At 40.2% G+C, this 26838-nt stretch overlaps 1 protein-coding gene across 1 annotated transcript in view; it reads right to left on the bottom strand.

Moving 5' to 3' along the window:
• Positions 1 to 58: 58 nt before the first annotated feature.
• Positions 59 to 26838, bottom strand: part of dnah7 (dynein, axonemal, heavy chain 7) — a 59848-nt gene continuing 33068 nt past the window's right edge. Inside the window, exons 42-66 of the mRNA XM_074695073.1 lie at positions 26432 to 26677; positions 25996 to 26225; positions 25502 to 25832; positions 25079 to 25425; positions 24201 to 24381; positions 23651 to 23836; positions 23288 to 23451; positions 22266 to 22420; positions 20736 to 20926; positions 17519 to 17652; positions 17088 to 17423; positions 16750 to 16876; positions 16261 to 16455; positions 13608 to 13700; positions 13293 to 13469; positions 12843 to 13004; positions 12559 to 12759; positions 12214 to 12375; positions 11406 to 11591; positions 10656 to 10793; positions 7364 to 7594; positions 6097 to 6249; positions 3934 to 4111; positions 2252 to 2355; positions 59 to 373 (exon numbers count right to left, since the gene is read on the bottom strand). Coding sequence (XP_074551174.1) covers positions 167 to 373; positions 2252 to 2355; positions 3934 to 4111; positions 6097 to 6249; positions 7364 to 7594; positions 10656 to 10793; positions 11406 to 11591; positions 12214 to 12375; positions 12559 to 12759; positions 12843 to 13004; positions 13293 to 13469; positions 13608 to 13700; positions 16261 to 16455; positions 16750 to 16876; positions 17088 to 17423; positions 17519 to 17652; positions 20736 to 20926; positions 22266 to 22420; positions 23288 to 23451; positions 23651 to 23836; positions 24201 to 24381; positions 25079 to 25425; positions 25502 to 25832; positions 25996 to 26225; positions 26432 to 26677 — 4815 coding nt within the window. The 3' untranslated portion in view covers positions 59 to 166. The remainder of the gene's footprint in view (positions 374 to 2251; positions 2356 to 3933; positions 4112 to 6096; positions 6250 to 7363; positions 7595 to 10655; positions 10794 to 11405; positions 11592 to 12213; positions 12376 to 12558; positions 12760 to 12842; positions 13005 to 13292; positions 13470 to 13607; positions 13701 to 16260; positions 16456 to 16749; positions 16877 to 17087; positions 17424 to 17518; positions 17653 to 20735; positions 20927 to 22265; positions 22421 to 23287; positions 23452 to 23650; positions 23837 to 24200; positions 24382 to 25078; positions 25426 to 25501; positions 25833 to 25995; positions 26226 to 26431; positions 26678 to 26838) is intronic.

Raw genomic sequence — 26838 nt, forward strand, 5'->3', positions numbered from 1 at the left:
ACTTTTCCCCAAACTATATTCTCAGAAAGTCACATCATATTAAATCATAACCCTTTTATTGAGATACTTAAGGTCTCTACACAGCTCTTTTGTGCTACATAAAAATGCCATTTATATCTTTTTTTGCCTTATTCTTTAAACATTACATTTCACATGAGGTGTGAAACTAGTTGCTGAGCTGACAGAGCAGAGCCACCCCTCGTCTGATCCAGTGTTCAGCAGGCACGTCAGAGTTGAGCGTCATGGCGATGACATAGTTGGTGGAGTGTCCGGTGGTGGACAGGGTTCCCCGGCGTTCACTGGTTTTGTAGACCGGCACCACATAACACATTCTCTGGGGGATGTCCTGCCGTTTGATGGGCTTCAGCCACATCTTGAGGGAGAAGGGAGAGGTGTTAAATGGGAAGCCACAAGGTCAAATCACATGCTTTAAAATGAACGCTGAAGTGTTTAACTGGTGTGGTAAGAAAATGCACCAGACAGCAGTCACTGTCATTTAGAGACTGTTCCACAGTCATAAATATGGAATAATTAAACTGCAAATGAAATGCCTCCAGAAAATACCTCCTCAGACCAGGAACACATTTTAATGGACAAAGACAAATCGCGAGAAGCCTCAAACATTTAGTCGAACATCCTGTGAAAACCAGCTGAGATCCCAATCTTTTTAACCCAGACATTAACCTCCAAACAGGAACTTCAGGGACTTCAGGGACAAAGACTCTCTTAAACAAAAAACAGCGACAAGAAGGAGTTTCCTCAGGCTATTAAGAAGTCTTGGTTATGCAAAAAGGATAAACTGGGCCACTCCAAAAAAACATCTTTAAAAAACAAAACAAAAACAGTTTGTTGAGCTGCAGCCACATAAGCACTCAGCTGGTTCCATAACAGGAGCTGCTGTTAAGATTTGCATTTCAAAGCCAGCCATGAAGCCTCCACTCACACAAATAATAAACACATTTTTAATTAAGTCCCGCTCTTGTCAAAGCTGATTCTGCCCCGAAATGTCAGAATATTTAAAAAGTCAGTCTTGTGCATAATTCATTAATCATAACCGCATCAGAAAGAGCAGAGAACAGAGGGGGAGAAAAAGAGGAACAAAAGAGAAAGAAAACTTGATCAGTCTTCACTGTCTGCCACCAGCACTCTGTTTCCACCGCTCTGTCAGTCTACTTCGTTTCACGCTCTGTTAATTAATAACAGAATGAAGGAGTGACGGAGCCGGGCTTCCTACAGGCTAAAAAAAAGTGTTGAAGCTGCTGCTCAGTTTTAGGTCCAGAGAAAAATGAGCTGAGAGAACAGCCTCCTGGGTAAAGCTGCAGTGTGATGGTTGTTCATTTCTCCTCTGAGATTCAATATTCAGCTCAAAAAAAAAAAAGAAAAGCTGACTCTCAGTAGTTAAAATCTGAACAAAGATGGAATGTGGCCCATTTTCATAATTTGAAACACAAACACCCAGAGGGATTACAGAGGCTGATCAACAAAACTTCCTTCAGCCTCAACATCAGAATGTTATACAAGAGTGTTTTTTCTCACCTGAGTACCTGTTCACTTCTTTTTAAACCAAATAATACAAACAAAATACAAAAAAATGGCTTCAAGTTAATAAAAGTTGTCTAAAAAAGTGTCATCTTCAACAATGATGTTAAAAAGCTCAAAAACCTATCTTTTGAAACTGAAGTGACAACATTTTCACTAAAACCTCCTTGAACAGCAACTCTTTAGTGTCTCAGGTGAAATGCCTTAGAAAGCAACAAAACTGAACTCAGCCTGCACTGTTTTGACCCTCAACGTGTCAGTCTATAATCCCCCAACAAACAAATCCTCCAAATTTAGTGGTTCTTATTCGGAAGATGGATTTTAGGATCCTTCCTCAGCTCTGCGCTGCAGAGATGCTGTACTCCAACTTTTAGCCTAACCGTGTCCTCACCATCCACTTTCATGATTTTTCTCTTCCAGTAGAAAAACTGGCACAGAGATAAGGTTCTTTCCAGCCTGGATCAAACTAAACTCTCACAGTTAAATGTTTGGAGCAGAAGGTTAACAGCCCTCTTAAAAATATCTGACATTTAATAAAACATCTGACACACACATGCGCCTGGAGTTGCAAAGTTTGAGGGAAACTTTGAAACACAGCTTCCTTTGTTATAATTGCAAAAAATTCATATGGTCAAAGACTTTCGGCTGTGTTGATTATTATGTGTGTACAGTGTGTGTGTGTGTGTGTGTGTGTGTGTGTGTGTTCCCTTACCACAGGCATAGGGTCATGCAGCACTTTGGGGAAAGACTCAGCCAGAAGTTTAGATTTCCTGTCCCAGCGTGCTCCATCAAGAAACAGTCCTCTGATGTAAACACCTGAGGGTCACACACCAGATAGGAAAAAGGTTTTTAGTGATACCTTTGGGCATAAACTGGTTAATGATGTTAATACAGATTTTTTTCAGAGTTGTAAGGCATTTAGTTTTATACGTTGAGTCCCTCTGAACCATGTTATGTATTTATTTTTTCCATATTGTACTTTGTTTTGAAGAAAATGGGATTTTAATGACTGGCAGCAATTGTTGCTGGTGCTTGTCACTAGTTCACTAAATAATTATATGGAAATAATAATAATTATAATACTAATCAAGTTATTAATAAAAATATATAGTCATAATACATTTAAAAAAATGCGGTGAGTGTGTTGGGGTGGTGGTGGTAGGTGTGGGCATTGGCTGTGGTAAGTACTTGTGTGTCAAGAAAATTGCACCTAATAAGTCCTGGCAGTCCAGGTAATGTTTTCCTTTAGTTAGCGACTAGCTATGTGCCCACTGGCAACTTTTGCCACTCCCAGAAAAAAGCCTATAAACAAAAAATATATATCCCAGGTACAATTTTTTTTTTGGTGCAGGGTTACTCTAAAGACTTGAATGATTAAATAATTATAGATATGTTTGGGGTAAAATGATAAGAAATCTATGAAAATTGGCTCTTTCCAGAATGATTTGCATCCACCATGTATTCCGCTGGAGCAGGAAGCAGATGATCTCATGTGACAGGAACAACTAAGAAACTATTTTTTAAAAATCAAAATCTTTGTCTAAGTTGTCTACTAGCATATTAGTGGAAAAAGTTGCATTAGTAACGTTTAGATTTTTTAACGTGAGTAGAAAATGACAGAGATACACTTTGGCAACAATTGTTGCTGGTGGAGCAAAACTGGTTAAGTACCTTCTACTACGCTGCTGGTTAGATTTTACAACATGTTTTAATTATCTCTCAGTCCTCACTGACCTCTGTGTTAAAACACTGTCCTTACTTGAAACATGTGAGCTCTACTTCTCTTGGAGTGGGTGAGAACAAAATTCAGACACGACTGACTGTTGCAGTCCTGCATCACACAGCCAAATGCACAAACACACTGTCAGATTTGCGGCTTGGCGGCATAGGCTGTTATTGTGATGGGGCCCCAGCTGGGGACTGATTGAACGAGAGGCTTAATGTGAGACTTTGACTGAGAATCTCACAGCAGAGCTGGAGGCACAGCGAGGGGCTGACGCAGGCCCGCATACAGACGAGAGGCGGAGAGGCTTTGCTTTAACTTACTTTCTCGCTTTTACACTCGGCTTCTCTTATACTCAGTCAGCCTAATGTCAGTTTTTATCTGTTTGTTTCTTCTCTTCCACCCACTGCTTATTTCACTTTCTTTTTGAATCCTCACTTTTCATCCCTTCAAACCCTTTTTAATCTCCCTCTGACTGCTCCCTTCTTCAAGAGCTCTCCATCTTTTCTCTTTCCTCATTAAACTGGGAAATGGTTTCATGAAGAGGGACCATTTTATCCTACCTAAAGATATCCCAAATATCCTCCTATTACTTTGAAACCACCTCCCTGCTTCTCTTTTATCACTCCTCTTGTACGATAGCTTTCTCACTACCCCAGTTAGCGTCGTACCGTCTGCTGGGGGTCGTTTGTATTGTTTGTCATCCAGGACCTCGAAGTCGAAGCCGAGCAGGTCAATAGGGACGGTGTGTTTCCTGGCATAGTTCTGCTGGCTGCCTGTGAGGAAGGCTTGGGTGAAGAAGAATCCTGATACCCAAAAGACAGCAGGAGTGCCCTGATCATACCAATCCTGAAAACACAGAAGGGAAGAGACAGAGGTCAGCTTGTGAAACCTGAAACAGAAAACAGAACATGAGATGGGTTGAAGTTGAAAAGTTTTTTTAATGAAATCCTAAACACCAGGAAACAGACTGAAGAGCGAAGAGAAAAATGTATATCCTGAAAGTGAGTTAACCACTTCTGTCCAGGAGGATTTGTACTCAAGTTGATCAAAGTGCTTTATACAAGACATTTGAAGGGTCATTACAAAGGTCAACAAAAATATCTTGAAAGAAAGCATTAGGAAACAAATAATCAAGTGCTAAGGTGTACCATCACTTGGACAGCCGATGACCAAACTGTTAAGACAACAAGATCCTCAAAGTCTCTTAAACACATAAAGAAAATGTGTTATTGATGTTGTGACTGTCATGAAGCTAACTGGCTTACTGTTGTCATGTGGCTTCATGATCAATGAGCCCATCAATTCATGATAAAAAAAATCTGTTTCTGCTTTAACTAACATCACTCTTATCTGTTTCCTAATAAATCTGTGGTTGTATAACTGCCTGACGTACGTTCCATTCGCTCACATGTCAGAGCCCATAACTAACAAAAGATGGACCTAGGGCCTGTGGCTGAACCTGTGTAGCACAGATCTGTGTTTACAGTCTTTGTGCTGCAGTTAACTGAGCTGAAATGTCAGAATAGTCAAGTTATTTAAACCTGGTGAGATGTTTTTCATCTCTTCAGCCAGAAGATCAATCAGATCGCCTAAAAACATTCAACTATTTACAAAAGCACACTTACTCAGATGATAAACTCGTGATTTACAAGGTCATCCTGTGGAGAGTCATGGGTGGACATTTCTTTTGGTGAACACACACGGTGCATTGTTCACATGAGTCTTAATGAACAGGAGGAATACAGTTGCTGCAGTTTAAGTACAAAGAGAAACTGCCCAAATGATGGAGTTTATTATGCAGTTTCACATGGGTAGCTCATGAGACCGCGTGTGTTTCCTGAACTAACTTGGCCTCGAGTACAGAGCAGTAGTAGAGCCCCCTCCTGGTAAACTGAGTGGTTCTGTGTAAGGTTCAGTGTGACACAGTTTAGAGCAGAGACTCAGTTTACAATCGAAGGTGCAGTGTGCAGTAACGCAACATGTGAATTTATCAATGGGGAGCTCGACCCTGGGTACCTGCAAATTTATTGTTAATTTCTGAACTTTTCAAGCCTCATATTTCAAGACTAACTTTCAGGAAGATTTTTGGTTTATCTTTGAAGGAGCTGTGAGGAGTTTGAAAGTGCTCTTTAAAAAAGCTCCTTTCTAGATATGTGCCTGATTGTAATACACTCTTTAAAATTAGTTTATCAGCACCAATATTTCCGGTTACAGGTTGTTTTCAATTGCTACTTCTTAGTTTCCAGTTTGGGTCGACCAGGACAGGATTGATTCATGGCACGTCTAGGTCTCTATGACAACACCACATCAGCTAACCCAGTTGAGTAGTGAGAAGAGATGAAACACAGAAATCTGTGTTTTTCTATGCTACAAACAATTTCTTTGACTAATTTTGTAGAGATGGTGGACACTGGAGCCAAACTGTCAGACAGAAAAAGGACAGAAGCGCAGAAGGCAGCTAAGCGGGAGAGTGATACAGCCCAAGCTAAAGGCTAATTAGCCTAAAGTTAACTGACCAGTCATCAATACTAATATGTATTCCTCTTAACTTAAAGATATATCAATGCATTTGGATGCAACCAAGGTTCCCAAAGTGGGGGTTGTGAAACACTGATAGATAGGTTGTGGGAAACACAAATGTGTGCCTGCTAAGTATTTTAGAAATTTTCTTGCTTGTTTTCGTCATTATATTTAACAGTATCTTTCAAAAAAATCCAATATTTAAAGTAAAACTAAAGTTTGAAATATAACAACATCCAGTGAATCTGGATGTGGTAACCTTGTGCAGAAAGAACTCAACATGTGGTTGTTTGTAAAGCAGGTTTCAGTACCTGTAAGAACTTCAGTCGCTCCAGAAAGTCGTTCACGTAACTCCCAAGCGGTTTGAGGCTGGGGTACGACTTTTTCATCCACATGCCTGGGATTCGTCCCTTCAGTATACTGCTCACCACCTCCTCCAGCTCTGCTGACATCACCACCAGCCCCTGCATCATGCAAAATCACTCATTCATCCTGATCGTACGTTAATTGCATAAAAAGTCACTTTTTTTGCTCTAACTATGAATGGAATATGCAAGAATTTCTAGTTAGCAAGTTGTGAACTTCCCTCTTGAGATAGGTGACAGAAAGCAGCGTAATGAGACCTCTTATCGCTCTGTGGGGGGCTTTTGATACCAGTATGAAAAATGAAGTGCTTAAGCTCCTTCCTGACCATTTAGACTCACTTCACTTCAACCTCATGAGGCTGCTGCTTCTCAAAGGGAGAGGAAATCACTCTAAAGCTTATTAATAGAATGGCAGATAGAGACACACGTTTTGGTCTTGTGTTTTATTTGAATATGGTTAAATTATGAATGCACTAATTAGTTCACATTAATATACCCATATTTATATAATTAGTCTCATTAAGTCTTATCATGGACTTTGCTGTGGCACATAGCAAAACTGAAACTTTTTTGCAATGTGAGAGATTTTGCCTTAGGATGTTCTGGTCTGATATGGTGACACTGCATATGTATTCATGTAACTCTGTATGATAACAAAGTAAGTGAACTAATTACTATCTTTGTAAATCTATGCTAGATCATAAAGCAACAAAAAAAAACACTACATAAGTTTTCAGAGGTTTGCAGTTCTTTTCATGAGCAGTTCATTTGAATGGATTGCCTTAAACTTCCTCATTTCCTGCCTCAGTGTTAGATACAGAAAATGATAGCGTTGCTTTGATACTTTTAGAGTGTTATGCTCAAAGCTTACAATATCTGATTTCTGAAGATGCATTACCCGAGTTTCTCCTGTGATTACTCAGCAGGAGTTGTGCCTCATCTCAGAAAATATTGCTTTCATGGCACAGAAATGTAAAATCAATAACAATTCATCATTTGGTGCTACTGCTCATCTAAAACAAACTAATGTAGTGTAATTACAGTTTATTTAGGCCTGTATCACGCTGATAATACTTGACGATAAAGATCCACATAATACAGCCAGGATTTGATTTAAAACTAAATAAACTTTCAGAACATTTTGCATGTCGATACTACAAAGATATTACTGTGATAATATTTCTAGGACACATTGTTATCTCCTCTTTCGTACCTTTATGGCCTTCTGGATGTTGATGCAGGAGTCTCGGATGGTGCAGAGCAGGTTGTTGAAGCGACCCATCTCCTGAACCAGCACTGTGTTCATACTCTGGTTGTAGCTGGTGGGAAAGCGCCTCATCGCTGCCTCTAAGTCAAAGTCTCCTGGCAGCTTGCTCAGGATGTCAGCTGCCACATCAAAGACCATGTCGTCTGAGGATTTGGCATCTCCGCCTGAGGAGCGGGACTGATGGGAGACACAGAGTGATAGAGGTCTGATGACTGGATTGACAGTTCCACATTTTTGAGGGAAAAATCACAAATTAAGTCCAATTATGTTTCACTCTCTTAATTTGTGATATTGTGGTGCTAAAAAGATCTGGATTGGTTTGAGAATCTTATTTCTGAGTTCTTTGCTTATATTCCATCATCTTTTATGTAAAATTACTAATTCTCAGAGTAGTGTAATAGAGCCTTTTAGAAGTAAATTTTAGATGTAATTTTAGATGTGATTGTCACGCAAGACTTTGGTCCTACTTTAATGTTATACTCCCTTTCAGCAGACTGTAAATTCTTAGTATCCAGAATATCACCAGGATCTAGATTGTAATTTTACATCTGTCAGAAATTATGGTGACCTTGTCTTGTGTTGTTTTGCAAAGCAATCCAACTATTTATCGTGGAGTTATATTCACATACTGTGAAAACGGCCCTATCTCACAATGATAAAGAATCCTTTAAAAAATCCTGGATCCAGATTGTGACCTCCAATATTTAATCACTTCTTCCTTATCCCATTTTGAACATTTCCTGAAAATTTCATCAAGATCTGTTTGTTACTCTTTGAGTTATGTTGTTCACAGACAAACAAAAAGACAAACTCTCCTTAATACATAACCTCTTTGGCGGAGGTGATTAGCTTTTAGTCGATGGCATCTCTCCACTAACTTTTGACATTCACATACATGTACAAAGAGGACATATATGATAGTAGCTTCACAACGTTTTCCCCAACTTCTCGACAGCTCTAATAATCACTCAAACTCATACTCATTCACTTCAATCTGCGATTCTTCTTCTGTCCTCTCAGCTCACACCATGTACCTGTTTTGTGCTCAGTCACTAGCCTGGGGTAATGGATAATCATTATCTAATGGCACTGGGGTTACAGTAGCGGAATGACAAATAGCTATTAGATTCCATCTGAAGCCTCTCCCTGTTTATCGGTCATTGAGACTGATGAGAATGTATTAGATGTTAATAAAGTCCACACATGACTGAAGCTATTATTAATCTTGTTGGAAGGAGTTCATATGAATAAATGCCAGACTCCATTGAGCTGTAATTTCACCGTGAGTGGCAATGCTGATGGAAATAATTTCCTATGTGTTGTGGTGAGTCGTAGCAGAGGATGGTTGTGACAGTAGTAGTTTTAGAGACCGTATCAAAGCAGACCACTTGATTGAGATGAAGTTTAATCCCCACAGGTTCAAACTAAGTTTGGGCATGGAGGAAAATCACTGCCAACTCTCTGCATCTTAAAATAAATAAATGACTACATGGAAAAGAGATATTCCTTCTTACTTTGCAGAAGAAGCTGGATCTCATTGTCCTTAAGTAGGTCTTGCTGTAAAGCCTCTTAGATTTGATTTGCAGCCGACACTTACTGGAGCTAGGGAGCGCTAAGATATAGTCCTTGACAAGATAACCTAGTCGTACCCTACGGAGCTGCGATATAATGATGTGGGATCACACAGCTTCACCAAAAAGACACAGTGAGTGTGAGGCATACAGTGTTTTTGCAGAGTCAAAGGAAGACAACCTAATAAGAAGCATTTTTTTGTTCTTAGGGGAAGTCTCTCTCCAAACAACTGAAATATTTATTTATATGTTTCTCTTTAATCAATGTTGCATGGTACATTTTAATGGAGGGCAATAAATATTTAATGTCAGCAAAGATACTTATGAAAGCTGGGAAACCTTGTGAAAAGTACTCCATACTGCTGTGTTTCACTGTCTGTACTCCACTGTTTCTTTGTGTATGTGGTGCAGTGGTCAGCACTGCTGCCTCCTTGTAAGAGGTTCTTAGATCAATTCCCTGACCAGGTAGGAGCTTTCTGTGTGGCTTTCACGTGTACTCCCCACGTGGGCTCTCTGAGTACTCCAACTTCCACCCACAAGCCCAAAACCTGTTCGTCAAGTTCAGTGGCATCTCTGAATTGGACATAGATGTGTGTGTGTGCGTCTCTCTCTCCCTGTTAGACCTATGATGAGCTGGCAACCTGCTTCTCAAGTGCCTCTGGACTTGCGCCATATTTGTTATGAAAACTCATTTTCCCTTTGCCATTTATTATTTGAGAGGCTTGTTATGAAACATAACATAAAAACTTCTGCATGTCTCTTAAAATTGACTAATTTTTAACTGGACTATGTTACAAAATAAAATGAGCAAAATGTCTCTTATCAGAGCCTTGATGCTGCTACAAAATAAAAAAAAAAACAAAACAAAAGAACATTCAGTTTCTTGAAGCTCTGGGATTTTCGACAGACAGCTGGTTACCTCCAAAAGCGTTGATGCAAATTATCAATAATTATTTCTGATATTTTTCTCCCCTAAAAACTTTAACGTCTTCTACATAAAGAGTTCAACAGATAAATCTGACCGTTCAAGTACAAAGGAATGAGATGAATGGTAAAGCCTCTGTCAACTCTTTCAAGTCTCGCCTCAAAACTCATTTTTATATGTTGCCATTTGACTTCATTTTGTCTTGAATAAGCATCCTGTTCATTATCATTATGATTATTGATTTATTTTATTCATTTCTGAATGCTGTTTTTTTTAATGATTACTTGGTCTTATATTGTCACTGAATGTATTTTATGTGTTGTTTGATCAGCCTTTGCTGTTTGTTTCATTCAACATCTCAAACAAAACATCTTTGTACTTTACCTGCAAACTGCAACAAAAACTCATAAACAAGTTCGTTACTGCTCTTTAGTTTCAGACTGTAATCCATTAACAGGCAGCAATGTACCGCATTCATATTGAGAGAAAAATTTTAGATTTGTATGCCATACAATAAAACTTCACACCACATCCACTGCTGTCTTTGGTCAGCTGTTAGCTGAGGAGAATCACTGCATTGTACTTTAGCAAGTACTGGATAAAAGATGTAAAAACTATAATCAGGTAGCGGAATCAGTAAAAAGAAGAAGATCCCAACCTGATGTGCTCATATGGTGATGCAGAGGTGAAATCTAAATAGTATGCACTTTAGCAGTTATTAATATGATACCCGTGTTTTTACCTGTGTAAGCAAGATGCTGTCAAACAGCAGCTGTGTCTCAGCCTGATCCTTGGTGATGTCTGCGTTTGCGTTCATGCCAAAGATCTCCGGTGATGGATTGAGTGGCAGTGTCTTAGTGTATTCTATGTAGCTGTTGAGCTGCAACAGAGAGGCAGAAAACAGAGAAGAAGTTTCAGATGAATTTTAACCCAACATCAGGAAACATCTCCAGTAATAACACACTGAAAAACAAGTTGGCGCCTTAGATTGCTGACATTTATCATAATGACTATGCAAATGTGGCTTCATGAATTAAAGATGTAGTAGCAGGGAGGAGGGGGGCTGCAGAACAAAATGCCAAATAAAATAGAGCGTGCCAAAGATTGCACTTGTGTTAACAAATACATCAAGTCTTGGCTGCCTGCTGGGTCTTGTTACTAACATCTCATCTCTTAATGACTTTTTAAAGGTACTTCAACAGCAACGCAAAGGAACTATGAGTCCTGTTATGTGCTCAGATTCAGAAGAAAAACATGAAGTGAGTTGAACTTTATCATGAATTTAACTGATACTTCAGACACTCCAAAGTGAATGAAGAAATTCTTAGAAATAGTTCAAAGTTAAGACACATTGCTATAGTGTTAGTATTTAATTCAAATCCCTATCATGGTATCAGTGCTGTTGGAAGATGTATGGGAAGATGCAAAGGTTATATTGCTTACACAACACAGACATTCAGTCTAACTTGACATGTGATGTTTTCTGTCTTACATCTCCCTCAGCTGGTGCATAGTAGAGCCCACTGGAATCATATTTGTAGTCCGGGTCTTCAATGACTTTTGAATTGTAGAAGATGGAGAGGATCGTTCGGAGGGTTCGCCTGTCCCAGTCATCTGTCACTCGGCCTCCATAATTACACTCACCGGTCATATATCGCAGGGCATCAAAGGGCACTTCCTGTGAGAAAAATACAAAATCAAACAGATAAGGTGAGCAGTCACAATCTGAATTTCAATGTGACATGAAGTCATGATTGTGTTGAGTGAAGGTAGCTCTAGAAGTGAACATAGCAGGAGAAAAAAGGTAGGCCAGCGGACACTGCAGCATGTCTTCATGAGAACTGCACGTACAAATTCAAGCAGCACGTGGTCACAAGATGAAAATGTCAATTTGTTCAAAAAAAGACCTCCTCAGTGTTCTTTTCCTGCCATTTTGGCTTATCTGTAGCAGAAAAGCTAAGGATAGTGGAGGCTTGGAATGCTTTGTGGTTTAGAAAAATGTCAAGTGGACTTTTGGATACTGCTGGTAAAAGCAGATACTCGAGTGAAGAGGAATGACCCTGTAGGAGCTGGACTGTTCTATTATCTGCTTTGGTGTTGCTAATAAAACGGATAAGAGCTGCATTTTTTTAAATTGTTTTTTAGAATGTTCGTGAAGTTTGAATGAAACATTACTTTACATGTGTGCACCAACCTGGCAGGAGCCAACAATTGATTGACTGACTGGTATATACAAAATAAGATATTACAAAAGTAACAATAAAATAAGTTAAAAAAGTAAAAGTTTTAGTATTAGGCACCTGATACTGTTCAAGGAACATATGTAGCTGCTGTACAGAGATTCGAAGGTCAGTCTCATTGAACTCGTACGGAATGTTCCAGCCTAAAGGTCCAAACTTCCTCCTCTCCTGGGTGAGGGCATGGAAGAAGCACAGGCCATACAGTAGTTTCTTAAAAACAGCCTGAGAGATGGATAGAAGGTAGAGGTGGACAAATGATTATGGTTAGTTCCCACAGCTATGACAAGCACTCTCTGAAATGCACAGCGGGCATGATAACAGGCACAAAGGAACTCAAGACACCCGCTGCTAGAGGCATGATGGATATGCACAGCAAGTTGCTCACACACATACACACACACTGACCGGCTTGCTGCAACTGCCAAAGAACTCGGGGTCAGAGATGGGGTCCATTAAGAAGGAGCGAGCAATGTTGGCGCGGAGGCCCTTTGGTGCCTCATTGGTCATCTTCACCCCATTCTGAAGCACCGCCACAGGGAAGGTGGGAGAAGGGTAGCTCGTCAGCCAGAGCCTGAAGTCTGGGTGGGTAGTGTCAGGGTTCAGCTCCTGCTCACAGAAAAAACAGAATATATTGGAGGATATGTATGCACTGTTCCCATCTGGTGGTAAGTGCGTGTGTGGAATATGACCTCGCAGACTCTCTCCAGTGTAGACATCCACGATGTGGCCAGATGGCAGTTCTGCAGAACTACCCAGGTGCCCTCTTTAATGCCTGTTTCAATCATTCGCATAGCAATAGGACCCTGGCCTTGGCCCAGAGAAAGGGAGGTCAGCTTGTTACCTGTAAAGCCCTGAAGGATAAAGACAGATATATGCACACACACACACACACACACACACACACACCCACACACACACACACACACACACACACACACACACACACACACACACACACACACACACTCAGTCACTTATGTGGCCAACATTTCCGACAGCAGAGAAGCCGAAGTACTTCCAGCGCTTTTAGGAGCTGTGTGGGAGCCTGGGACATCTGGAGGATTCAATTTCTCGTTTCATTCTGAGTTTGTACACACAGCAGGCTTCAAAGCTACTGAATTTCCCAGGTGCAGCTGTACCTTTTCATCTCCGAACTTGAGCAACGCAGCCATTGGGTCTGAGCCAGGGGAAAGGATGAAGATGAGTGGAGCACAGCAGTGGCTATCAATAAAGGCCTTGCCGAGGTTGAAGGGTGGTGCTTCAATGAAGGGACGACCCAAACTGTCGGACACAAATTCTTGGACCATGGGAATGATCTAAAGACACATAAATGAGATGTGTTCCTGTGAGTCTAGCCTTGTAGTTCTATAAACTGTCAGTTTGTTGAGATATGTGGGATTCACCAATCTGAAAGTATTATCCTGACAACTTTTAGACACTTAGTATACACTGACCTTGTCTGGTCTAAGACAACGGATCACCAGCATCTTCTGGAACTGACTCAGCTTCTCCTGCCACTCTTCAGGAAAGGGGGTCTGATGGGGGTTCTGTAGGTGTGAACAAGACACAAGTATTGAAGTCACCCTGGACATAAATACCTCAGATTGTCATGAGACAAATGAAAAAGAACATATTTTGTTACAACTGTTACATGGACCAAAATCCTAAAGCAACTTTATGTAAAAAAGGAGCCTTGCAGATGTCCCTTTTTTTCTTGAGTGACTTTTTAGAATCGAGGCATCAAGTCCTTTCAAAATATCAGGAGAGGAGCTCTACCCCGCAACATACATCTGAATGCTTAGCTTCTCTCAAAGGTGAGGCTGAAATTGTGTGGAGCAAGATTAAGCAATGCAATTAAGCCAAAAGAGGGGTAATCTGTAATATGAATGCAAAGTAGAGCAGTAGAGGGAATTACATAAATGTGTATTAAAAATGCAAAGAGAGGAAAAAGAAAAGAAAAGAGTCGCCAGGGCTGGGTCAGAGCAATATTTTTGATTAATTTGAGCCACAAGTGGAAGTAAGCAATGGTGGCGTGAAGTTTTGGAATTATTCTCCCCTGGCTGTTTGTTGAGTAGCTTCTGGCTATGTGTGCTGGCAGGTGCTCCGAGACAGATACACCTATCTAGGATCTCCCGGGGATTCTGTGTGTGTACAGGGGTGTGTGAACCTCTGTGCCTGGGTGCTTGATTGAACAGCTGCTCTTGCATCAAGATTGAATAAATGTGAATTCTACGACTGGAACAAACTCAATTTAATTATAAGAAGTGTTGTGGGTGATTCTGTTGATTATAAATCAAAGATGGTGAGAGTGTATACGTGCATGCGGGCTGTGTGCGACAACCGAGAGCAAAGCATGTGTGCCGCGCACATGTTTGTGTGCAACAAGCGTTGATTGAACAGCTGTTCTTGTGCCTAGATTGCATGGATGTGACAAGTGCATCCAAAATAGAAAAGATTTAATCAGATGAAAATTCAGATTCCTTCTCATTGAAAGATGTAAGAGAATGCATGTTTGTATCTACACCTGTGAGGTAAACAACTTTACTCCTTACCCAACTGTAGAAAACAAACAAGTTTGTGTAAAGTAGAAAATTTCAACAACAAAACAAAAACAACTGTTTTTTAGAGTGAGGATGTGCAAAATGTTGGCTGTGTGAATCTTTTTAAAACAGAAAAGCTGAGTATTTGAGTATATAATTATTAATATATGTTTTGTATTGCAGTATTTTTCCCCACACAAAAGAGCCAGGAAGAACAGTGTGAAAAACACCGTGTGAAGGGAAGCTGTAAGAGTGTTGTAACATCCCGCTGAGACCCCCTGCTGAGTGGAGCCAGCCTGTGGATCACATGAGAAACCCTCTGGAAAATAGCTTTCACCTATTCAGAAAGACCTTGTTCCCTTTCCCCTTAACATTGTTCTTGCTGCAGTATCTCTGTTTTTAACTCCAATAACTTCTTCACCTTCAACGTCCCCTCCAATCGATGCGCTATCGCTGACCTTTTGTGGATGTAGACAGCAGTCAGTCAGGTAAAGATAACATAAAGACAGAACAGTGTAACAATTTTTTGAATCTCAGAAATGTCTTCTCTGGCTTTTGTTACCCTGTTGGGCACAATTTGAAAGGCTGTTCACACAAGATTTATACTTAAAGAAACTTGGACTTTAATGGTCCAAAATAGTTTTACCTTCAGCTTTGTGTGAAATAAACTCTGGGTTTGATCCAATAAAACCTTTAGAAACTGAATGTTTGGTGCTGTTTGAGGTGGAAGATTACAGATTTACAGGGTTCATCTGTAGGTCATTGATGCTTCTATACATGTTCCTCAGTCTGTTTATCAAACCTCTGACACTATGACCTGCAACCACACTTCAGCTGAAAATTAAAGTTGACATATTCTGTGAATTTGTTATTAAAAAAATCTGCTTGCATGCTTTCTGTATATTTATATGATGACCCTAATTCATTCTGATGATGTGCTGATGCATACTTTATGCTGCATAAGCTAAATGCCTTTATTCATATTAACTCAGTGCTGCTTCTTGTTTACCTTGCATGCTTTTTATTTCTTGTTCTTGTCTGTCGTTTCTCATACGTGCCGTGTATGTTTTCAACATTCCCTTAATATGCTTCCTGCTTGTCTTGCATGTCTTTTTTATGTCTTTGGCTACTAACTATATGCCCCTTTTTTATGTGGATCATCGTAATACTCAATTAAAGGGAGTTATTTGTGTTGTGATAATTCTTCTGCAAATTATTTGTTTTGGCTCTTTTTAGGTAGCCTGACCAGGTACAGATGGAAACTAGCCTTTTGGTTAACTCTGGCATATTTACTGGAATGTCAAATAATATGGTATGTTCCAGTAAATTAAATAAAATAACAACTAAAAGACTGCTCTAATATCAACACGGATCTATAGGTAACGCTAAGAAAACTATCTTTTTCTCCTAGTTCTCTCAGTGACCCTTATTCAGTGTGTTTTATTGATGTAAAGAAATGCATTCAGCGTTATCCAAGGGGGGGAGGGCCACTATCTTTTCCCTTTTAGTCTTTATCAGCAAAGAACAAATACAAAAAAACCTGATTAGTCAGCTGAATGACACTCACTGGACTGTCATAAACCTTTTTCCACTCGTTCCTGAGGCGAGCCATGTCCCGACGCAGACCTTTGAAACACTCCATCTCATCCAAACGGCAGGTCTCATCCCAAGACTTCTTAGGGAGCCACGTGCAGGGATTTGAGTGTGGGTTGTCAAGGCCTACACCTCCTGTCAGAAGGAAGCGCCACTCCCCCTCATCCACCTGCAATATTAATTACCATGAAGGAGTTTTTGAAGTATTTACACAACAAGGGATTTACTACGGTGTGTGTTGTAGGTAAGGTTGACCCTTATTGGTATTATATTTGAATCAAACTATGCAAATTGAAAATACAAGGCTGTGATAATCTTTTAAATCAAAGACTGTGAAAAATGCTGTTGGAGACTTGTTTGATGAGAAAGGCTGCCTCCTAAACACAACAATATTTAATCTGTTTTCAAATAACTTTTGAAGTGTTGTTTTTAATCTTCACAGTCTCTGTGTGGGAGTTCCTACCTGTTTTATGTGCATAAGCAGGTTGACATTAAGGCCAAAGGAGAAAAGCAGCTTATCCTTCTCAAACAGTGAGCGACACACATTGACGTACAGTGAGTAGGTAAAGTGGTCTCTTAGAATCTGTAGTCTGCAAACAGAAGCAAACAATTTGAATCTTGAACTCAGGTGAAACTCACAAACTCATTCAGACATAATTAATGCTCTCATACGTGTTCACTGGTTTACAGAAAAAGGTATGACTTTCAAGTTAAAATAAAACTGAAGCTATTATTTGCAGACAAGCTCAAGTGACTTGTACTAACAAGCACTCAGTCAGTGCATTTGACAGCTCTGCTCACCTCTGCTCCAAGTCGTCACTCTTGTCTGAGTTGTCAATAGAGCTGATGAAGAGGTTGATAAACCAGGTGAGGGAGTACTGGTACATGGGTTCAATGTTAGCCAGGTCAGCAATGGAAAAGAACAAGATAGCTGAGTGCACAGCAATAGGTGTGTATCCCATGCGGGTCTCATCAATCTTCTGCTCCGTCACCTCAGCCACAGCCTGTTTCTCTGTGATTTCATTGGCCAGCACTTTGGAGCAGGAGAGTATCTTAACAGCTGTCTCATCCTCCAGGATGTTGCCCTCAGAGGAGGAGAGCACCTCTAAGATTTTGTCTTCAATCTCCTTCAGCTGCCTGGTAAATACACAAATCAACATGTCGTCAGTTTCTGAAATGACGCATGTATTGAAATTTTCAAAAGCATGTGGCCTAAGCATGTGCTGCCATACCTTTTGTTCTCTGCTCCCTGAAGAATTAGAGCCTGTTTCTCTTCCTCCAAGTCAGGCCTTTCCCGGGCAACAACAATACCAAGCAGCTGGTCCTGGATGCCCTCTGGGGTGATCATGAAGTTTAAAAGTGTCACCTTTTAGAAACAAAGACATACGAACATGATAGTGAGGTTGCCCCACCCATGCTCCCTGTCTTAAAAATATCACACTTCACAGGGCAGTGTTAATCATCCTTGCTTTAGTGCTGTATTCCCTGTGAACCTGCAATCCAATCAATTCCAATACCATCTTCCCTCAGCACAGTACAGGTAGGATGCACTTACTTCTATTCTTATTGCAAAAAGTGTTGCAGCTAGAAGTAAAGGAGTGTGTCTTATACCACAGCCTCCATCATTCTGCTCTGAGGTTAAAAGCCTTTATCAGCTACCTACTCCCCGCCCTAATAAACGAGAGCACTTCTCCGAGGCCTAATTCCATTTCTATTGATGCTGCAGACCCACTCAGCTGGTGGTAAAGCCAATATAAATCTCTAGTTAGTCTTTTTCACACATACACCCTCTTCCTCTACTTCCCTTCGTCCCTTGAGCTCCCGAAGGCTGGTTTACTAGATGCTTGTCCTCTTGTGTTTGAAAGTATTGCATTTCAAACAGGGCTAAATGGCAATAATGGAGACCTCATAGTGCACTGCACTGTAGGTGAAAAAACTTAAGTAGAAGGGAAAACGAAGGCTTGAGTAAGTTGTGAAAAATGAGTTGAATCTGTCTAATAGCGGGCCATAAAGTGCAGGGCCTCTGCAAATAGATGCCTGAAATGTGATATTCAGTAATGCTCTCCAACCCCTTGCCTTCCTATAACTCAATTCACTTTAATGCTTCTTTTCTTGGAAATTTATTTATATATTGTGGAGTGTATTCTACTGAGGAGTGGTACCAGAGAGTGATCACTCCTGGTGGGTAAAAGGGTGCCACTTTCTGGGTGGTATTAAGCAATAAGTGGGAACTGACAAGAAACAAAAAAGGACCATTTGTATGGAGAAAAAGGAAAGAAAAATCTGTAATGTTGAATTAAGCTATATTTTTAAATGATCAAAACAACAAGTGTAGGTGTGCAAGAAGATCTATGAAACTGCAGTTTGGCACAGTGGTGCTTTGAGCTCAACTCTTATGCCACCATACAAAAATTACTGATAGGAAAAGCAAATGTCCACCATGATAACCATGTTTGCACAATTTGCTAGTGCAGTTTGCTAAATAGAACTCAACACAAAATTATGTCATAATTGTCTTATAATTAGTGCTGTCAAGTGGTTAAAAAAATAATCTAATAAATTAATTACTGATTAATCGCATTTTAATCTCATATCTGCTTAAGGTCCCCAAATAAAGAATGACTGAATTATCTGACATTACAAAATTGTAGTGCATGACATGAATTAAATGAATACACAAGGAAGAGAAGACTTGTAAATCCTGTGCGCTCTTTGGATGAGAGATCAGCATGGATGAGGAGAAGATGCGAGATGACAGAAGCATAGCAAGACGTCACAGGTCACAAAAGTTCAGGCAGCTCATGCTCAAACTGAGGAAGTCGCGGTAGTTCAGAGAGAAAGAGCGGTGCAATCGTGAGGAAAGACGAAGGAGGTCATGGAGAGGATTAAAGGATGGAGCACCTGAGACAAATGCAATCAAAAAGAAATATGTTTTGTCTGATTTTTTGGAAAAAAAAAACAAGAAGAGAGACATAGAAGAAGAAAGTCCACCCTTCTTAGGTAGTTTTGGAGTTTACAAAGTCATAGAAAACAACATTGTTTGGGTCTTGAAAGATCATTCAGTGTGCACCAAAAATGGCCGACAGCTAATGAGTTAATTGCGTCAATTTTTAAAACAGGTTAATTTGCGGTGTAATTAATTAATCTAATTAATGCGTTTAAGTGACAGCCCTACTTATAATATAATAAGACACTTTTTCTGGACTCTTCAGGTGAATGTGGCTCATATTGAGTCTAATAAGATGTTATTTTTGCACTTGCAAAACAGAGGACAGAAATACTTGCTTAGATTTCCATTTTGCAGTGCAGTGAGTTAAATTTCAGTTGAATGACAGTGGTGTTAGGTGAATAGTTAATTGATTTTCATGTGTAACAGAAACAATCACTACATTAGTTCTAGAAATAAAGATCAATAGCCGTGACAGCTGTCTGCTCAGAACTTGGTGCACATCACTCGTAGGTATCAAAATATCTTCTGGGAGAAAATAAAAACAATGACCCAAAGGTGGCAATGAGGTAAAGTCATAAGATCACAGAAGTCTTCAGACTGATCCTCTGGATAGTAAGAATGACTGTACAAACTGACATTACAGCCAATCAAATAAGTGTTCACAAATGTCAGTATAGACCAAAGAGGTATCATCCAGAACATACAGTAGCAAAAACTTTAAATACTGTAAGCTCTAATCGCATTGAACGACTCCCCCAACCTAAATGTTCATGGATGTCTGCATGTTTCAGGTTGCCAACAATGGAAAATACAGTGTGTCCCACATAGAGTGGTCGCACTTCATAAACAATGAACCGCGGTACTGAAAGTCAGTTCTATCGTTTGGCTTAAGATTCACACGGGAAAAGAAAACAAACAGGGTTGACTGTTGCTATTAGGTGAGATGAAAACAACACTTCAGAAGCAAAAGAAAGCAGATGTCTGTGTGGGTTCCAGTTAGAGCCTCTATTCTATTAGAGCCTTCTGTGCTGGCAGCAGCTTTGTTGTGGAAGATACATCTACCCTTTGTTGCAGAGGGGGATTAAACAAAACCAGCACCATCTGCATGGAGGGGTGAGGAAGAGGCATGGAGGATAGCACAGGGACCCTCCACACAATAATGACACCAGCAGCAAAGACTGCCAGCAGAACAAAATATAACCAGTCCTATGACTAAATTTTGGATTAGATTAGTGTCTGTGTTTCTTATCACAACTACTTGATGCTAGGACCTGCATTTGAAATACTAAAAGTCAATTCAACCCATATTTACTGTCTTCATGTCAAATTTGTACATAAATATCATCATTAAAAAATAATACCTTCAAATCTTATCAATATATATCAGAAATGCTTCAACACTCAATAAAGGAAGCGAAAAATAAAAGAGTGCTTTCGCAGTAAGAAGACAAAATGTACCAGGATGTCAAAAAACACACCAGCACCTGAAGAAGTTTTACCTTGACAGAGGTTTCAGGCAGGTAATGTGGGTTCCGTAGCTTAGTAGTGATATAAAAGCGAAAGTCTGGAGCATATTCAATAGTAGAGTCCCCGAGGCGGATACACAGGGCACCCCCTTGTTTGAAGGTCTGCCTCAGCAGCAAAGGCTCCAGAATAGGGTCCAGCTCTTCACCCACATTCTCCAGCAACACTGAAAGTGAATGTTCAATGTGTGTTAATAGTTTGTAGCCAGCAGAGACTGACTCCTTCCTTGACTTTACAGATTCTGCTTTAGTCTAAAGGCATTTTTAATTTACCTTATACTAAAGCATCAAGGACTTTTATTATCCTCCTTACAGTAATAATTTTGTTTTGAGTTTTTTTGGCTGTGCTCTACTGTCTTGGTTAGTAATGTGACCTTTTTTTTTCTTTTAGTTGGGGATCAACAGCATAATTTGCTGTTATATTATAGGACTTAAAGAGCTAAACTACCAACCTCATTCAGCTCATTCTGTTTTATGCCTATTAATAAAGTTACATGGTCTAAGCCAAACAGTTCAATACCAAGAAAGTAGGGAAGCAAGTTAAATATGACTTCTTTCAAACACCCTGCTCCCATTGCATCATTATTCATGTGATTTCACATTAAGTATGATAATGCTGTTCCTGTGTTGAGAACATTAGCACATCCATAATTGACGTTATGCCTTGAGGTAACAATTGAGTTTTTTACGCTGCCTGCTTTCGATGCCAAACATAGCTGATGAACTTTCTCTCACAATAAAACTCATCTTAATTGCTTTGGATCACAAGTTGGCCTCACATGACGTCAATGTTGCTAAAGTTTGGGCTGATGAATAGGTCTATGTCTCTCTTCATCAACATAATTCTAGTCTGTTAAGATATCTGGCAGAAGAACATATGAAAATGAAGATCATAATCAGGATTATCGGCTACATACAGACAGACAGCAAGAGTAAAACTGGATTAATGAGTACTAACTTTTCCTCAGGGGCCGAGCGCCCAGGCAAGAACAATCTACGATCTGAACTGTTTGCCCTGCAGTCTGTCTAAGGGAAGGCCTCATGGCTGGGTGAGTAGATTCATTATTTGTATGTCTTTTTAATCGCTGTGCAGTTGTCACTCTCACATTGGCCCTAAAAACCGTACATCAAGACAAGTGGAAGTAAACATACTCTTTAAAAAATAACACAAAATACAGCCAAATTTGCCTGAACACTAAGATGTGACTGTGTAACTGGGCAGGAATATGGTAATGCAGTATTCCTATTCCAGCATGATTTGATTACGCTTTGGCAGATTTCAAGTGCAATAGGTTTGAACTGAGTTTCGTATGAACATCTCACTCAGAAATATTTCCAGCATGAATCCTTCCTCAGCACAGTGAAGAACAAAGGAGAAAGAATATGCCCCTTGCACTTCAATTAGTGATCTTTGTGGTAAAGAGAGACCTCATCAGGCAGGAAAAAGAACTACAGCAGTGTAGGTGATGTACTCAAACATCAACCCAGAGAGATGCTGAGGCTTACCTGGTGTGCCAAACTGGATGCAGTTCTCCAGAGTGCGCACAAAATCAGCATCACTCAGTTTAATGATATTCAGGCTATTGGCCTTCTCCATGTTTTTCACCCACTTGTTTGCCTGGCCCTGGGGATCGATCATCAGAGGCCACCGCCTGGCGTTACTACGACACACACACACAGACACACACAGACACATACAAACACACACACAAGTGTTAGAGTGTGATCAAAAAAACTCCTTTTACAGAGTGAGGAATCTGGTAACTATTAACCACAAGACATCACAACAGTAGGGGGGATGTTGAAGGACAAAAACTGAGATGTGAGAGAAGCCTGGGGGGAACATTTACTCCAAGCAGTTAGACAGCTCACAGTCGGGGAGCTCACCAGGGGCCATAGAGTTGTGATTAAAAAGCAATGTTGCTACTTCATTTAGGCAAATAAGCAGACTTCTTGTCATAACACTCTTTATTAACACACCTCAGGCTGAAATGGACAATGAGTCTTTGAGAAAGTGTAACATGGTGCTGTCACTGCTCACTGATCTAGCTGCAGACTGATAACCAATTGTTATACAGATACACAAGCTGTCAAAAACACACAGCTGCACTCTGTTAAAACACTAGAACCTGTTTTGTATGCACAGTGAGCAAAGAAAAATGGCATAAAAACAAACAGCAGGCAGCAGTTTTAACAAAGACATGCACAGTCGGAGTGAGCAGAGGGTTTTCAAAAAAGGTTGATTGCTTTACCTCAATTCCAGCAACAATCTGCAGGTGCACCATGCCTCTAAAAAGCTTTCAGTCAGTTCTGAATATGTTCCCATGCCATTATGTCATTTGGAGATACTGTTCAAATCTTGTCCCAATGTTTATGACAAAACCACTGAAAACAACCTGCACACTGTCAGTCCTGGAGGTGCTCAGTGTAAGAATAGAGATCAGGAGTTGCAGAAATCTGTTGTTGGTGTACCAAACTCTTTGTGATGCATTTCACATTAGAAAGTAGTGTTTGTTTCCGATACTCACGAGATTATGATACCGTTGTCAATAGAGAAGCTGTCTGAAGGTAGGCCAGCAATAGTCCATGCGCGGATTTTTACTGGCTCACCTAATGAGTTCATCAAGGACATGTTGGACGAGCACGGGATCTCTCGACTCTTACAAAGATTCATCCATTCTTCTGTTTGTTCCTGGGGAGACGTGAGTAAATTGATTTATTTTTCAGTATACCAGGTATATGAAGTCGGACACAACAAGACTTTTAAAACACCTATGAAACAAACAAAATCTTTTAAAACTCAATGTATAAATTGCCCAGAGGAAGTAGAACTTGAGTCAGTTACAGTCTACAATACCTGCAACTTTACTCAAACCACTCCCAAGGTTTACCTGTCTATAGCTGGAGGTGAAGGCTCCCAGGTAAGCCACTATGCCAGCCGAGATAAGAATGTCTCCGGTCAGGTTATTGTAGAGTTCTCCCAGACTGAAAGCCATTTCGCTCCAGCGTGTCTTTTCTCCACCCAGGCCTCCTATAAGCTGCTCAGCTCGTTCCAGCTTCTTACTGCACAGATCCACCTGGAGGACATCAGCGGATAAGAAGAGTAAAGTTTTATTTCTCTGTTGCCTACTTTTGAAAGTAACAGTAGGAGGAGAAAGTTTGTCAAATCTCTGTCCCTGACTGAGGCTGTTTTACTGGTCAAATATGAATGGTTGGCTGAATAGCCAATGGCACTTTTCCTGCTTTGTGATACTGCTAAGTCCTGCTGACAAGTAGCTAATCTTTCTATCATTTGTATAGCTATAATATTATCCATATATGTCAAATAAACAAATTCAAACATATATTTTAAGGAAAATGATTCCCTAACTCCCAAATCAAAAATGATATGCAGTTTTATACCTTATTTCAATTCATGTAAGCACTATGAATAGCCCAAACCTGATTCTCCAGTTCAGCTTTCTTCTGCTTGTTAGCATCCAAAGTCTCCTGAAGCTTTGCAAGTTTATCTTGTACTTCCTTGAGGGCAGCCTGCTTTTTTTGCAGACTCGCCATGGCCACTTTCAGCTCCCCTTCAGCTTGTGCCAGCTTCTCCTTCTTGGGAGCCACAACCTTGGCCACCCTTTGGGACACATGAAGCTCTTTGAACAATGTTTTGAATCACATGAGGTAGATATGGTTTCAGCCAGCGGTGAAAAGGACTAGATATTGGGTCTTCCACAGAATATTCTCTTAAACTTTACTGGTTTAACACTTTATGCTCTATTAGCTTTCATGTCTTCAAGAGGAAACGAGTAAAGATGAAAAACAGAATATTTATACATTCAAATTAAAATCCCTGCCATGTGTGTAATAGTGGTAGGCCATTGTTTTTATCTTATATGCCCTTTTATCAACCCCCCTGATCAAATTCTATAATATATGGCAGAATAATGTCTTTGAATTGTTGGTTATATAAAGTCAACAGTATTATCTTGTTAACAATGCTTTCTTTCACAACTGTAGGTGCAATCTGTGCTTGTATATGAAACATGTTTCAGAGCTACAGCTTTTATAAATGAGAGTAACATCTGAGACTGTAAGAAAAAAAGATGTCAGCATTGCCCTTTAAGTGATCTGCATCTTGATTTGTCTTTTTGTATAACTTGAATCTTGGCATATGGGTGGCTCACTTGTACCAGAGAGATGATTTCCTCTTTGAAGTTGGCAGTAACCAAGCTACATTTTGCATACTCAGATAGATGAAAAGCTCTCCCAAGCTTCGTAAATAAACATTAATTTTCAAAACAGAGAACAGAGAGGGAGAAAATATTACTTACTTGTCATACTTATCCATGGCACAGACCCACTTACACATGCCTTCAGCTGCAGTGGATGCAGTTCTAATCTTCTCTGGTTCAAAGTCTGGGTTGGTGATGTACTTATTGCGAATGATAGTCATTAGGTTTGGTGGGATGTTGTCTTTGTCATAATCATGAAGACTTTGAAGAAACTTCATGTCACCCAGGAGTTTTTTGGCAGGACCCCAGAAGTCCTCCACTTTTTTACCTGAGCCTGAGGGGTCAGGAATCCGATCTGGCTTAATGCCTTTCAGAATGCAGATTGCCTCCATAACAAGCTTGACAGCTGTAGGAGGGCTTTTCATAGACTTCACCACTGTGATATCCTGCACATAAAGAGAAACACATAAACAAGCCTGTTCTCTGCACTGGAATGATACTGTGCTGTACTGCTCCTGTTACCTGAGTGGTGAGAGTATTCAGTGCAGCTAAAGCAGATTCCAGAATAGGCATAGCTACAGCCAGGTCAGCATCACACTCATCTTTGATAGCTTTGGCGGCCATGGCTTGTTCATTGGCTACAGCCTCATCCTCTTTGACAACCTTTTCTGTCTTTGCCACCTCCACAGACTCATGTTTAATAACCACCATCATCTCATCCACCTCCTTGCTGGCTACAAGTAGCTGTGGCTGCAGAGCTTCCAGCTCAATTTGCATAGTCGCAACCTGAGCAGCTGCTGATTCTAGTTTCTCCAGACCAACCTCATAGCGACGCTTCATCTTCATCACCTCACTGCCCAAGAGAGAAAAGAGAAGGGTATTTTGTAAAAAGACAAAATGCTGGATACTTATTAGCGTGATCTCTTATGCGATAACCCAAAATGTGATTTTGGTTAATGTTTAGTTTCACCTCAAGTGTTGAAAACACATTGAGGTGTTTTAAAATTTCAACGTACGCTCTTTTAGTCTTCAGAAGAGCTTTGAAAGTGGAAATAAGTTCAAGGTATGAGGTTGGGGTGACATAATTATGACGCTGCAACTCTGTCAAAAAGCGATGTGATAGGTCGATTGTAGAGGTGTGGAAGCTTTTGCACATTATGATGCAGCCTTCTCTGGACTCATCCGTCATCTCAACGTCCTCTAGAAAGCGACAGGCCACTGCTTGCAGGGCATCCTCGGGCCATGTCTGAAAAGGGTAGAAAGATGCTTTAATACTACAAGTATATTTGTATTTTTTCTCGGTATCCTTTTAATGTCATTAATGCCACAAAACTAAACTGTCATCTCATCACACTCCAGTAATATTGCGTCAAGAGTTATTCAACAGCTAAAATCTCTTCATGTATCACTTAAGTATACACAATCAGCACCACTTATTGAAGATTAACCTACCTGGAACCAGTCGATGGTGCAGCAGTTAATCAAGGCTGGGAAACGTCTCAAACGGTTCCTAAAAGCATCCCCAATGGGACTCATGGCCAACACTACGTGCAACTGTGTGCGACATCGCTCTACAAACATGTTGAAAAGGGACAGAGGGCTGCCGTCTGTCTGTTTGTCGCGGTCACGTTGCCGATCCAACAATCTCATTCGCTCACAAATCTCCTGCTTTTCATCAACGGCAAATAAGTTAGGTACCTGAAAACAACCAAGAGATGAGGAAATGTTGGTGTTTTGGTGACTCATACACCTTTACTCCCTGCCTAACTTTCCTATTTATCCACATCTACAGTAGCCATCAATTTATTTTTCAGACATCCATCTTACGGATTACAAACTGACTATGTCCCCTTCAATCC

Source organism: Halichoeres trimaculatus, unplaced genomic scaffold (assembly GCF_033239565.1).
Source record: "Halichoeres trimaculatus isolate MK-OKI-2021-1 unplaced genomic scaffold, fHalTri1.1 fHalTri1_scaffold_19, whole genome shotgun sequence".
Classification (NCBI taxonomy): Eukaryota; Metazoa; Chordata; class Actinopteri; order Labriformes; family Labridae; genus Halichoeres; species Halichoeres trimaculatus.